General features: G+C 49.5%; 1 protein-coding gene across 1 annotated transcript in view; it reads left to right on the top strand.

Moving 5' to 3' along the window:
- The window catches only part of sox6 (SRY-box transcription factor 6), a 26,861-nt gene extending 13,141 nt beyond the window's left edge, over positions 1–13,720 (top strand). The window contains 3 exon segments of the mRNA XM_077023301.1: positions 7,317–7,550; positions 8,618–8,834; positions 9,978–13,720. Of these exon segments, the coding sequence (XP_076879416.1) occupies positions 7,317–7,550; positions 8,618–8,834; positions 9,978–10,287 (761 nt within the window). The 3' untranslated portion in view covers positions 10,288–13,720.
- The last annotated feature ends 1,858 nt before the right edge of the window (positions 13,721–15,578 follow it).

Genomic DNA, 15,578 nt, shown 5'->3' with positions numbered 1-15,578 from the left:
AGATCGAATTTCCTTCATTTCGCAAAAAGCCGCGAGCCACATGCATCAGCGCGTCACAGAGTCATTAGGTCTTTTTAAGCTCAGATGAAGAACATTAACAAATACCACAGTGGGCTGGAGTTGGGCTCCTTTGTTCATTCACATGTGGCGGAGTTGCGCGGGGCTGTGTGGATGTTCGGGGGCCCGTCAGCTCCTGGAGGAACAAAAGGGGCGTTGAGGGACTCCACAGGGCAGGAAACCGGAGTAATCCAAACCCACTTCTCTGACAGTATCGGCCAAAATGAAAACGGCGAGTGATTGGTTAAGTAGAAACTGCCGTGCGCGGTCAGAGTGAGTTGGGAGGGACGGGTCCGTTCGTTCTGAAAGCGCTCTGTTTGTTTAGCGCGTGGCGGCGCAGGAACCAGCTAACTTATTATGAGGTCGGTGTTCAGAGGTCCTGGTGTTGTTCTCTCCTTGTCTGTAAAAGAACGGGATTCTGTGGGAATTCTGGGAATTCTCTGCTCTCATGGTGTGAGCATAGACATGAAAAAAAGAAATTTGGCATGTGTGTAAATATGATAAAGAATACAGTAAGCAGTTTGTAAGATAGTAAATTACATACACGTATAGGTGTGTGTGTGTGTGTGTGTGTGTGTGTGTGTGTGTGTGTGTGTGTGTGTGTGTGTGTGTGTGTGTGTGTGTGTGTGTGTGTGTGTGCTGTTGTATCCCTCTGGGGTTGTTCCCACTGTGACTGACACAAGCACTGAACTCTCTCAGAAATGGTGGGATGTAAAGGGTATTTAGCATTTGCCCCCTGCCCAAACTGATCTGACATCTGCGGTAAGACACGCGAACCTGAAAGAATAGCTGGAAGAAACAAGCTGGGGCCTGCTAGGTACTCCCGCTCACACACACACACACACACACACACACACACACACACACACACACGCTCGCACACACACGTGCTACAGAATTCCAAACATCCATCTGGAACGAAAGAAAAAAGACAGAGACAGGGCCTGGTGTATTTGAGTGTGTATTTGAGTGTGTATTTGAGTGTGTATTTGAGTGTGTGCTCAGGTTGTACATGGTGCTTAATGGTTTAATTAGATGATCAGCAGTGTGACTGGTGAGAGATGGACCCTGTACCCGGGCTGCTCCGCACCAGACATACCTGTACAAAGACTCTCCGCTCCACAGAGGGTCCCGCACGGTCTCGCACGGTCCCGTATGGCAGACCCACCTGAGGGAAACGTTGCAAGTCGGTTTCAGTGTGACAGCCTGTGTGTGTGTGTGTGTGTGTGTGTGTGTGTGTGTGTGTGTGTGTGTGTGTGTGTGTGTTTGTGTGGGTGTGTGTGTGTATCAGAACAAAAGCATGTCAGTGAGGTGTCTGAGCTGTTGGCTGGTCTCCATACTCCAGCGAGTTCAGACCTGCTGCAGACAGGTGTTCTGTATCACTGGGCTAACCTCCTCTCTCCCTCACCTCCCTCTCTCTCTCCCTCTCTCTCCCTCACCTCCCTCATCTCCCTCTCATTCTCCCTCACCTCCCTCTCTCTCTTCCTCTCTCTCCCTCACCTCCCTCTCCCTCTCTCTCCCTCACCTCCCTCTCTCTCTTCCTCTCTCTCCCTCACTTCCCTCTCCCTCTCTCTCCCTCACCTCCCTCTCTCTCTTCCTCTCTCTCCCTCACTTCCCTCTCCCTCTCTCTCCCTCACCTCCCTCTCTCTCTTCCTCTCTCTCCCTCACCTCCCTCTCCCTCTCTCTCCCTCACCTCCCTCTCTCTCTTCCTCTCTCTCCCTCACCTCCCTCTCCCTCTCTCTCCCTCACCTCCCTCTCTCTCTTCCTCTCTCTCCCTCACTTCCCTCTCCCTCTCTCTCCCTCACCTCCCTCTCTCTCTCCCTCTCTCTCCATCACCTCCCTCTCTCTCTCCCTGTTCACAAGGCTTTATAAATCACCGTAAAGACTATTAAACCCCCCCTCCTCTCCTAACTGCACACCCCAGGGGTTCTCCCCATGGTTTCCCTAAACATCTGTATTTATTTACACAATCACACACCTAACTAGGTAATTCTTTAAAATGTCTGTCGGGAGGAAAAATCAATTAATGCTAATTTTGAAATGTCAGAGGAGCAGCAGTTTATTAAACAATAACAACAGAAACATGGTGAGTGGTTGTGAACTGTGTGTTTAGGGTGTGTGTGGGCCCCACGCCGGCGCGTGCTGCAGGAGTGTGTTTAGGGTGGTGAGGGCCGCCGTGTTGGGGGCCCGTCCTGTCAGAGCAGCAGTCGTCCCCATCTCCCGCCCCCACCCACCCCCACCCACCCACCCCCACCCCGCCCCCACCCGCCCCCACCACACACACACACACACACACACACACACACACGTGCAGAAACACACGTTCACACACAAACATGCACACACACACAAACACTTACATGTGTGTGCTAATGTGTGTATTGCTGAACACAGATCTCATGTTCAGGCCAGAGTCACTCCTGCAGCAGCATAACCACCCTGTCCCCGTCCACAAACAACACCCTATCCCTGTCCACACACCCCACCCTGTCCTCATCCACACACACCACCCTGTCCCCGTACACACACACCACCCTGTCCCTGTCCACACACACCACCCTGTCCCCGTCCACACACATCACCCTGTCCACACACCCCACCCTATCCCCGTACACACACACCACCCTGTCCCTGTCCACACACACCACCCTGTCCCCGTCCACACACATCACCCTGTCCACACACCCCACCCTGTCCTCATCCACACACACCACCCTGCCCCCGTCCACACACACCACCCTGTCCCCGTCCACACACACCACCCCGTCCACACACACACCACCCTGTCCCCGTCCACACACACCACCCCGGTCCACACACACCCCGCTCGTAAGTCGCTCACCTCTGCCCGCATCGACGTTTGCGCCAGTATATAAATTGCTGAATCAGTGTCAGTGGTAAAGTAATGGCGCTGGCGGGGGAGCGCCGTAAATTAGAGGCGGCCATCCCCCCCCCCCAACCCCCCCACTGTACCGCCAGGCGCTGGAGGAGGGGGCGGGGGGCTGGTGGGGTAATGAATGCCTTCATCTGGCCCCAGCAGTCAGCAGATTGCCCCGCGTTGATGGATACTGTCAGCCCCACGCCACAGTACATTTCATTGCACAATAAACATGGCTGTCAAAACCAAACAAAGTGAAATCAATTTATCCTGTGCAGTGAGCACACACGCTAAGTGAAATGAATGGAGTAGGGGGCTAGTGTGTTATCCCCGCGCCTGGGGGGGGGGGGGGTTCTGTTGTTGTTGTTGTTGTCAGTCCGAGAGGCGGCAGGTTGTACGAGACCTGAACATGTTTGGGCAACGTAGGTGTGGGACACAGAGATGATGTAAGACATCCACTCTACCCATGACTAATGAGGAAAGGAGAGAGAGCGAGAGAGAGAGAGAGAGAGAGAGGTTGTGAGGAGAGGAGAGGAGAGAGGGAGAAGTGGAAATGAGGGAGGAGAGCAGAAGGAGGGAAAGAGTGATGTGAAGGAGAAGATGGAGGGATGTCTGGAGGATCAGAGGGAGAGAGTGGTAGAGGGAGAAATGGAGAGATAGGTGAAGAAATGGAAAGAGACAGGTAGAGAGAGAGGGGGAGAACAGAGAGAGAAGGGGAGAGACAGGTAGAGAGAAAAGGGGAGAGACAGATAGAGAGAGAAGGGGAGAGACAGGAAGAGGTGGAGGAGAGATAGATGAGCAGAGGGGATGGAGAAAGAGACGTAAGCTGAGTGGGGTGGCGTGTGCTGGGTGGAGTTAAACCTAGTAGATATGAAATGCTTCCCACATAGATATGAAGCTGATTGAGCATTGGGGAAAGTTGAAAGGTGAAAGGTGAAGGGGGAGAACCACTGGACACCAGAGCTGAAGGCCCAGAGAGACCGGGGAGCGGCTCGGAGAATAGATCCTCCTGCTCACAGCGCCGAGACTCCTGGAGACTACCCGCCCGCCTCCTCTCGTCTGTGTGTGTGTGTGTGTGTGTGTGTGTGGGGTGTGGGTGGGTGGGTGTGTGTGTATGGTGACTGTGTGTGTGTGTGTGTGTGTCTCAGTGGTCCTTTTCTGTGCCCCTCCTTGCGCTGTTTGTTATATCAGAGCAGTGGTCTCCTAGTGCTGAATATTACACTTTAATATCTCCGCAATGCCCAGCTCAGTAGCTGCGTAGCTCATCAAGAGGGCTTATTTTATCACTCGCAGTAAGAATAGAAATCAAACCAGGTAGCGCGTGCCAAGACGCACAAGACGCTGGTTCCTAATGAACACACATCGCATGTGGGTGATAAAATATTCATGCCTCATTCTGAGACTTCTTTTCCAGTTTTTGGATCATTAAAGATGTATCGTAGCATATGGAAAACCCTTTTTGGTTTGTTTTATTTTTCAGGCCTTGTTTATCAACATGTTTTTGTTTGTTTAAATATTCATACAGCTTTTATTTAATTCTTTCACATCTTACATATAAAAGGAAGTGAATATGAAACCATGCAGGCAGCGCGGAGGAAGTGCAGGCACTCACACACACTCACACACACTCACACACACTCACACACACTCACACACTCACACACACACTCACACACACACTCACACACACACTCACACACACTCACACACTCACACTCACACACACACACACACTCACACACACTCACACACACTCACACACACTCACACACTCACACACACTCACACACACTCACACGCTCACACACACTCACACACTCACACGCTCACACACACTCACACACACTCACACACACTCACACACACTCACACACACTCACACACTCTCACACACACTCACACACTCACACACACTCACACACTCACACACACTCACACACACTCACACACTCACACACACTCACACACACTCACACACTCACCTACACTCACACGCTCACACACACTCACACACTCACACGCTCACACACACTCACACACACTCACACACACTCACACACACTCACACGCTCACACACACTCACACACACTCACACACACTCACACACACTCACACGCTCACACACACTCACACACACTCACTCACACTCACACACACTCACACGCTCACACACACTCACACACACTCACACACACTCACACACACACACACTCTCACACACACTCACACACACTCACACACACTCACACGCTCACACACACTCACACACTCACACACACTCACACACTCACACACACTCACACACACTCACACACGCTCACACACACTCACACGCACTCACACGCTCACACACACTCACACACTCACACACACTCACTCACACTCACACACACTCACACACTCACACACACTCACACACACTCACACACGCTCACACACACTCACACACACTCACACGCTCACACACACTCACACACTCACACACACTCACTCACACTCACACACACTCACACACACTCACACGCTCACACACACTCACAAACACTCACACACTCACACACACTCACACACTCACACACACACACACTCTCACACACACTCACACACACTCACACACACTCACACGCTCACACACACTCACACACTCACACACACTCACACACTCACACACACTCACACACACTCACACACGCTCACACACACTCACACACACTCACACGCTCACACACACTCACACACTCACACACACTCACTCACACTCACACACACTCACACACTCACACACACTCACACACACTCACACATGCTCACACACACTCACACACACTCACACGCTCACACACACTCACACACTCACACACACTCACTCACACTCACACACACTCACACACACTCACACGCTCACACACACTCACAAACACTCACACACTCACACACACTCACACACACTCACACGCTCACACACACTCACACACACTCACACACTCACACACACTCACACACACTCACACACACTCACTCACACTCACACACACTCACTCACACTCACACACACCCTGTGTGTCCCTCCTGATGGCCTGATGGAGTTACACCCTCCACTGCAGCCTGTCAGCTCTCACACACATACACACACCGCACACACACACACACACCATAAACACACACCATACACACACACCCACACACACACAAAGAAAAACACACACTCACACACCCACCCACACACCCCCAAATAACAGTTTGCCCGTGTGTTTCAGAAAGCCCCCACATAAAGTCTCAGGCTTTGTTCATGGCCGGGCTGCTGTCAGCTGCTCTGATTGAGCCACGGTTACACGTCGCTCTGTTGTTGTGACTGGCTTTATTACCTGCGCTAGGAGAAACGCTAAAGCCGTCAGTCACAAACATATGGCTTTGATTCTAGCGATTCGTTTTTCATTTTTATTTATTTATAGAGTGCATTTAAAGACAACAATTGTTAACTAAACACGTGTAACGCCCCCAGCCGATTCCATAGGGAAGCTTTTCTTCTTCTGCTTTTGAGCTGGTTAGGGCTGACTACATTAACCATACAGCCACCCTGCTTAGCCTGGCTCTGAGCTGGTGGGGGAGGAGAGCTGCTCTGAGCCGGTGGAGCGGGTGGGGGAGGGGAGCTGCTCTGAGCTGGTGGGGGAGGGGAGCTGCTCTGAGCTGGTGGGGGAGGGGAGCTGCTCTGAGCTGGTGGAGCGGGTGGGGGAGGGGAGCTGCTCTGAGCTGGTGGTGCGGGTGGGGGAGGGGAGCTGCTCTGAGCTGGTGGAGCGGGTGGGGGAGGGGAGCTGCTCTGAGCTGGTGGAGCGGGTGGGGGAGGGGAGCTGCTCTGAGCTGGTGGGGGAGGGGAGCTGCTCTGAGCTGGTGGAGGGGGTGGGGGAGGGGAGGGGAGCTGCTCTGAGCTGGTGGGGGAGGGGAGATACTCTGAGCTGGTGGAGGGGGTGGGGGAGGGGAGCTGCTCTGAGCTAGTGGAGCGGGTGGGGGAGGGGAGCTGCTCTGAGCTGGTGGAGCTGGTGGGGGAGGGGAGCTGCTCTGAGCTGGTGGAGCGGGTGGGGGAGGGGAGCTGCTCTGAGCTGGTGGAGCAGGTGGGGGAGGGGAGCTGCTCTGAGCTGGTGGAGCGGGTAGGGGAGGGGAGCTGCTCTGAGCTGGTGGGGGGGGGGGGGGGGGGGGGGGTTAGGAAGGGGTTGTCAGCTGGGAGCTGGTGTAGGGGTTGATGGCCCTAAACTGGGGAAGGTGGTGTCGGCTCAGAGCACCTCCACCCCCCCAGGCTTCAGCTACACTGATGTGCTAATGGATCTTCAACCCTGCTAAGATGATTAATGTGGGGCACTCTCTTCTTCTTACTCGTGTTCCCAGGGAGTAAGGAACTGAATGGCTCTGCAGATAAACCACATCAGTATTATTGTTGGCCAACAGGAGGCGCCAGCACCACAGAGGCCCGGGTCTTCAGGGAATCTCGGGGAAGGAACCCCAACGAGCCGCACATCAAACGACCCATGAACGCCTTCATGGTGTGGGCCAAAGATGAGCGGCGTAAGATCCTGCAGGCGTTCCCCGACATGCACAACTCCAACATCAGCAAGATCCTGGGTGAGTGTGACCTGCAGCCCGGCTGGTTCAGCACCGCGCCGTGTTCCATAAGAATACATGAAATACGGCGTGAGCTTCTGTAGGGGAGCGGGGAACCGTTGTAGACAACTTGTCAAAAATGCTTTTGCTTGCACTGGATCCCTTTCCCTCAGAAGTGTGGTTAGCAGCGCTGTTTTTAGAGCTAGTCCGAACACTTGAAAGACCTTCCTCTGGAATAACTCCTGAAGTAAAGACTGCAGCAAGGATATCTGTTAAAAGTATCATAATGAAAGCTTTGTCTCGTCTTAAAAAGTCTCTGGATCCAAAAATGACCATCACATTTAAGTAATAACCTCTTTCAAAATGTGTGATAGCATAAGAATCGTGTTCGGATCTTGGCCAGTATGATAAATGTCTAGTATTTACCATCCTGTGGTAACAAGAAGAAACAGAACAGCATTCATGAAACAACTCTGTTGATGTAAATGAAGTGGTTGGTTGGTGTGGGTTCCTGAAGCAGGTCTCTGTTCAGGCACCAGCCCAGCTCCTGCACGGTGTTTACGGAGGGAGCCAGAGATTCATTATGTCCCGGCCAGGCCGAAGCGCTACAGTCATGTGTCAGGCAGCCAGTCCACAGCGCACAGAACGCCTACTGTATCGCTTATTTATCAAAATAACCTTTATGTGATCAAGCACATTTAGAACATAACGTTATTACACAGCTGGTTTGTTTTGCCGTGTGTGTATGAAGCAGTTTTAGTCGTGGTGTTTAAAACAAGCTGGTCACATGTGCGCTGTCGGGCCTCCAGGTCCCAGTCTGTGAGTACCGGTGAGGTGTTTCGGGCCGACGGGTTCCGGGACTGTCACACGGGTTACAAACCCTGTTAAATGGGTTTTGTCCTAAGGTGTTGTGGGGCGGACACAGAGCCTGACTCAAAGACCACAGCTCTTTTACGTTTACACACATGCTAACATTGTCAATTACATGGTCGCTGCGTTCTCGTCCGTGCAATAAATACACCGTCCCCGAAATGCGATCGCGGATGTCCGAGTGTCCGGTCCTGACCCGTGGGCTCATGTCTGTGCAGGCTCACGCTGGAAGGCCATGTCCAACCAGGAGAAGCAGCCGTACTACGAGGAGCAGGCCCGCCTCAGCAAGATCCACCTGGAGAAGTACCCCAACTACAAGTACAAGCCCCGCCCCAAACGCACCTGCATCATCGACGGGAAGAAGCTGCGCATCGGCGAGTACAAGCAGATGATGCGCTCACGAAGGCAGGAGATGAGGCAGTTCTTCACTGTGGGGTAGGTGCCCAGTGAAGAATGCCCCGGGCGGGGGGCAGCAGCCAGAGCGGGGCGGGGCAGCGCCGGGTGGTCCCCAGGCCCCTCCCCTGCTGCCACGCTCCGGGTGCCAGCTGCCCTCCGAGACCCGCAGCACGGGCTTCGAGTGCAGGGGTGAACCCAGCTGTCATGTTCTGGCAGTGTGCTGCGTGCCCACTCTCCACGCTCGGCCCGTGACCCTCTAATCAGCTTGATTGGAGTAATATACGGGTGCAGCTCGTTAAGCTATGTCTGCCATGTTATATGGCCCGTGCACTTAATTTTAATGAACAGCCTTTTAAAGCAAACAACCAGGCTTTTTTTGTTGTGTACACAAGCTACAGTGATTACACACGGTGGTAACAGTAGGACATTCTTCTCCTCTTCGGGGGAAAAAATGCTCTTAAAGTTGACCTTGAATCGAGTTTATGAAATTACATTTCGCCTTAGTTGTTTAATAGTAACGACTTGTCAAAATGAGACAATAGCAGGATATTTAAGTTAAGTAGAGGCGTGATGGGACCGGCCGTTCAGTGTCTGGGGGCTTGTCTCTGTAATTTACTACATGTGGTCAGCGCAGGGGGGACCCGGTCCAGGTGTTCCCACTTACACCCGTGAGTAATACGAGCACTGGAGTATCAATCAGACGGCTTAAGATGGCGACCTGCCTCTCCGGAGGCGCCAGCCCTAAACGAGACGCCTTCTCACAGCTCGCTCCGAAACTGCTCCGTTGTAACTAAGGCGCGATGTTTTCCGCAGAGCTGCTGGCTGCGAACGCTCAGAGTGGTTAAGCTGGGGTTTGGACGCGCTGCACTGGAAGGCGTTTAAGGGGAGGCGGTGACCATCTGCGCTACTGTTCTTTCCGTTCTCAAATTCCCTCGCACTGTAATTGTTTTCCATGATGGGTGTTAAACTTGTCATCCAGCTCCCAGACACTCTAAAGGCTTCGTGCATATGGGGACAGTGGTGAAGGCTCCAGTGCGTAACTGTAAAACTCTCTTCTTCTCTTTTCCCCTATCCCTTTGTTTCTCTTCCTTCTTCTGTCTCTCTGTCCCTCGCTCCCTCCTTCTCCCTCCCCCTCTCTGTTTCTCGTCACCCCCCCTCTGTCCCTCTCTGTGTCTGTCTCAGGCAGCAGCCCCAGACACAGCTCTCCATCAGTACCAGTGCGGGTGTGGTCTACCCCGGCACCCTGACTGCGCCCACCACCACGCCCTCTCCCCACATGACCTCAGACTGCTCTAGCAACTCCGCTAGCCCCGAACCCGCCATCCCCGTCATCCAGAGCACCTTCGGCATGAAGATGGAGCCTGGCACCATGGTGGCCAACGACCCTGTCAACGGAGAGGACGACATGGACATGTACGAAGACTTTGAGGACGAGCCCAAATCAGACTACAGCAGTGAGAATGAGACGCAGGAGTCTGTCAGCGCCAACTGAGAGCCCAACCGCCAGCCGAGGGCTTTTGCTTTACTGCAGAAAGAACGCAAGTACTGGAGGAAAAAAAAAATACGAAGAAAAAATTCTACAGAACAAATTAAAGAGAGAGGGAAAAAGAGAGGGAAAAAGAGAGGGAGAGAGAGATAGAGAGAGATGGAACTCGATTCTGCTAATATATCCTTAAGGAGCCTGCATGCACACGTGACTCGCCCAGATTCAACAGCTATTTGGTCTTAAATGTTTCTTCAAGTGTGAAGCAGTTTGATTGTGTTTTATTTTGGCTTTTTTTTTTTTATTCCTATCTTATTTTATCTTGTGTTTTGATCATGGATGTGTAGGGTTATTGCCTGTAAAGTTACGGGGGACACGACTTGAACATTGAAACATTTAATATGAAATTCTAGCTCTCACAGTCTTACATTATCTTATGGATAAAGTTTTTTTTTTTGTTTTGAAGCTTCCATAACTGGTGTCGATGGGGTTCTGTTTCTCTCAGGTATGCTGTGCCACCCAACAGCTTGTGAATGTTTTTGATTTGAACTATTTAAAAAGCAAACAAATACGACAACAAAACGTCATTTGTAATTTGACGAGAAAGCACGTCCTGGCCCAGAATCCCCGTTAGTGTCACTGCGTCGGTATGTTTTGCACTCTGTTGTCTTGCAATCCAGATGTGCCAAACATCATCGTCATCATCCTCCCGACACCCTTAAACTCAACAGTCTTAAGGGAGAGACGACAGAAGTCTTAGACAATCCTTCACGAATCTTATCAAACTCAAAAACCTAATCACACCTCCTTCTTTGCGCACCGCCAGTGGACTTCTCAGGAATTTAGAGGCAGTGTTTTCATGAGAAGGTCTCTCTCCCGAGTTCACGCTCGCGAGCCTTTGAGTGACCCGGGAGGCACGCAGTGACCAGCCAGCTTCCACCCGCTTTCTGTCCTTTACGTTTTTTGCCTTTGCCACCACATTGTCAATTGGAGGGACTGTAGTCTGGTCAGCAAGCCAACAGGCCAATGGCATCAGATTAGCAAAGGTACAGCGGCAGCAACAGTGTGACGGCAGCCAGTTAATGGCAGCCAACAGCAGCTTTGGTGGCATTACACTCACACCACGTACAGGCCTGTTCTCCTCTGACCACCCCCCCCCCTTTTTTTCTTTCTGGGGAGGAAATGTTAGAGCTCTACAGGCTGTAGTTCAAGCTCACAGTCTCCTGGACACTGCAGATCATAAGGGACACAAGAAAGTCTTAAACAGACCAAGCCTGTGTGGTTTGAACAATGTGTTCATGAGTCTTAAAAGAGCAACCAGTTGAGTTGGAGGTTTGCAGTTTTGCTGGGAACAGGTGTAGTAGACTGTAGCTTAATATTACAGCACTTATAAACTTAAAAAGCAAAAACTAGTTTTGAGCAATCCCTCCTTTTATTTTTTTATGTTTATTTTTGACTGTATTAACAATCGTGACTTAAGCAGGAGGACATTAAGAACCTCTGTTATGAATGAAAAGACTTCAGTTTACTGCAAGAACCTTGCAAGAGCAGGGATACCAACGTTTGACTTTGATGCTTTGTGTAAAATCAGGGAGCCCCGCAAAGCCCGGCTCACGCCGCCAGCCTCGCGGAAGGACGGCCAAGAGGCGGCCGGCGGTCAGGGCCTCTTGTTCGAGGCCGCGACCCCGTGGCGGGTCTCTGCTGCGCAGAAGCTCGGCGCGATCTCCACCTCGCCGCTGCCCTCCGCCCCGGCAGACGCCCCACCTCGAGGGGCTGCCATCTGGCACCCGACGCAAGTCTGCGGCCAGGAGAGGGCACCGAACAATGGGGAACGGGAGGGGGGAGGTATATCGGTTATTGTGCTCCTTCATCAAAGTGCAGCGGAAAATCTGCGGCCAGGAAGAGGCGCGAGGTGCTAGTGAGCAGATGGAACGAGTAGATCAAACTGTGGGGGATTATTAAAATGACTGACGAGTTGGTATCATCTGAAACACGCCATTATTAATGCATGATGCCTGCTATTTTCCTCTTGCCCTTGAACTTCTCCCCCCACCATGCCCATCAGTATCCGGTCGGTGAGCAGCGGTGGGAGTGGTCAGCGTGCTCCCCACGCTGCAGCCACGAGGCTGATGGTCACTGCATGGCCTCCGAAGGTCGAAAAAACACCAAGAGCTTTTTTTTTTTCTGCTAAACTCTCCCAGCATTCGAGGCATTCACTCTTGAACTTGGCCCCAAAATGGAAAAGCAGTTCCTTCAAGTCTTAGATGTTTTGAGCACTTCTCTAGTTCCTTTTAATCATCTTTATTTTGTGGTTTTTGCGCTGGTTGTGTTGTTCTTCTCTAAGGTAGCGTCCTACGCAGGGCTTACCGTGTAGCAGCCAGCCATGATTTTTTGGCTTTTGGTTTTGGGTTTCTGTTGCCTTCCATAGGCCGACCTGTCTCATTTAAAGCTGTTATATCTGCTGGTAGATTGGTTGACTCGTACGTGTTTTGTACATATTTTCTTGACCATGCCAAACCAATTTTTGGTGGTTAACAAAAGGACTGTTGTTGGGACTGAAACTTGATTGCTCTTGTATAATGGGAAAAACAAAACGAAAACACAAAAAGAGAGAGAGAAAGAGAGAGACAACTTCAATCACACACAGAGACAATGTTTCATAAGTGTTACAAGCACTGGATATAAATGGTATTTTTATCAATTCTGACTAATGTGAAACCGTCGTGCGAGGAAAAAAAACCTACACAAACAAAAGTGACCTGTTTGGAGCGGTGGGCACACCCGAACACCCCAGACTGGAGTCATTTTTCTCTCGACTTATTTTGTTTATTTATGCAAAGACACGTGATGAATGAAGAGTTTGTTTCAGCTGGGGCGCTGGCGAGGGGGGGGGGGGGGGGGGGGCAGCAGACTCAGAGATGCCGCAGCCTTCACACCCCCCAGCTCAGCAGGGCATCTGAATGGTCATGGATGTTTGTGTTGTATATTGTATTTGAACCTATATAGTGCATATAGACATTTTATTGTATTTATTAGCCATTGTTGGCTCTAAAAGTGTCAGTAGAAAATGATAAAAGGACAATCAGAGAAAATGAATAAAATGAGTCAGATCTGAAGCCGAATTGGAACTCAAAACTAAAGTTTCTTGTGATGCTTTTTTCTTTTCTTTCATTTATTATTATTTTTTGCTAAATTCACCATCTCGTCACAGATTTTTTTCTTTTTATTTTAAATATAACATAGGAAAATATAATTCTATTTTTGTCCATGGATACTTGCTTAAGTATAAGTTATGTATTTGATTGATTTGCTTTTATATGTGTGTGTGTGTGTGTGTGATTGTGTATGTCGGTCTTTGTCTAGAAAAGAAAAAAAAAACAAATCAGAACTGACGAGTCACTGTACATCACACAGACGCTGAAGTCGAGCCCCTGTGGAGCGGGACGTGCGGTGTGTGCGGCTCACATACACCCAGGGTCCCCGCTCACACGGCTTTCGGTGATGAATCAATCAAACTCCAAGTTTCCTTTCAACACCCATTTAAGTGGATTCAGTGGTAAACGCTAAGAGTGAAGGAGATCCTTCAATACCACCGGAGCCCGTCAGCCCTTTCTCATGAGTTATTATACACACACCTCATTTTATTAGTTGCTTGAATCTTATTAATCAGATAATTGCCAAATTTGCGTTGAAAATCCCTTGTAATAAGTACGTAATGATTTGAGTGCTTCATCACCTGAAAATGCGAGCAGGGTTCTCGGCGAGCTCCGTGCATGGGGATTATTGCATGGGGATTACTGCTCTCTGGGCTGAATGGTACGGATGTGTCTGGGCTCTCCTCACAGTCCATGTTGCTTAGTAGTGTTGAGTTAGTAGTGTTGAGTTAGTAGTGTTGAGTTAGTAGTGTTTGATGGAAAAGGCCGGTGGCTGTCTGTGCCACGCGTGTGTTAAACTCATCACTATCACTGCCATTTTGAATGCAGAGTAGGTACAACAACTGAAGACAATGCGTGTGGTGTTTCTACCTATCTTACTGTAATCCTTTTTTTCTGTCATTGGACTTTTGTGATGTATATCGTGGGATTATTCTTTGTTAATTTAATCAGCACAATTCACTGACATGCTGGACTGACATGCTAGCTGCTGTTCAGAAGAGGAAACATTTTGCTGTCAGGGACAACGGATGCTGTTGTCACGGACGCTGTTGTCACGGACGCTGTTGTCAATGGTACTTGCTTTTTAGAGGATTTTCTAGTTTCTCAAGCAACACTGTGCGTGGCTCCACCGTCGCTAGGGCCGCCCTTATTTTCAACCCCCGCTGACAGCCTGGTTGTTTTTAAACTGTTTGTTTGTTTGTTTGTTTGTTTGTAGAGACCGGTTTCTCGGCAGGTACCTAAAGCCCTTGGCAGGTAATGTTCGGGCGTTAGAAATATAGAAATAGTGTCTGTTGCTGCTTTTAAAAAAACTTAAGTCTAAAAATGTAAATAGTTTATCATATCTTGTACAGTCCAGTGTAAAGTTTTTAATTGAACTTAAAAGGTTGCCATCACACTTGTGTTCACATTCTTCTTTATACAGTACAGAAGACAGCTATTTGCTAAGGATATTATTGTTAAAAAAAGACAAAAAAAGGTACTAAAAATATTTTCTGCTTGGCTTCGTATGTAAACCAGCAAATTATTGGTTTCCATGTGCAGTATTGACGTGAGGTAAACTAAAGATAAATTAATTCTACAGTTGTATGTTCAGAGACAAGTCTTCTCTGTAATGGTAGTATTAATATAAGTAAATATACCAGATGAGTGACACATTTTGGTGTTTTAGGCACCTTAGTGGATTGTACAATTATCTAGGTTGTTCTCCCCACAGGAGACATTTTGGCATATTGTAATGTAACACCATTTCTATAGTAGGCTATACTCAGTCCATTGGTGTACTGTGGCAGAAAGGGGAGTTTCTGCCTGTTATTGCTCATTTACCTCAAGAGTTTTCTCTTTTTTCCATAAAAAAATAGATAATACACACATCTAGTCTCACACACATAAAGACATGCATACACTCAAACACACACACACACACAAGAATATTGTCTCACCATCACTCCATCTTTTGTACTGCTGTTGACACTTACAAATTAAAGAGACATTTTGTTTTAAACTGTGTCTGCTTTTTTCTTTATTTCTTTCTTTTTACATAGAGCCAAAAATAAACTCAATCCAGATGTCATAATATTTTTAAAGATATACCTGTCTTTTTTAAAATAAAAATTTTAATTAAGATTTTTATATTTAAAAATCTCT

The sequence above is a fragment of the Brachyhypopomus gauderio genome, chromosome 12 (genome assembly GCF_052324685.1).
Source record: "Brachyhypopomus gauderio isolate BG-103 chromosome 12, BGAUD_0.2, whole genome shotgun sequence".
NCBI lineage: Eukaryota > Metazoa > Chordata > Actinopteri > Gymnotiformes > Hypopomidae > Brachyhypopomus > Brachyhypopomus gauderio.
The sequence above is the reverse complement of the archived record's forward strand: the minus strand, read 5'-3'. Positions and strand labels throughout refer to the sequence as shown.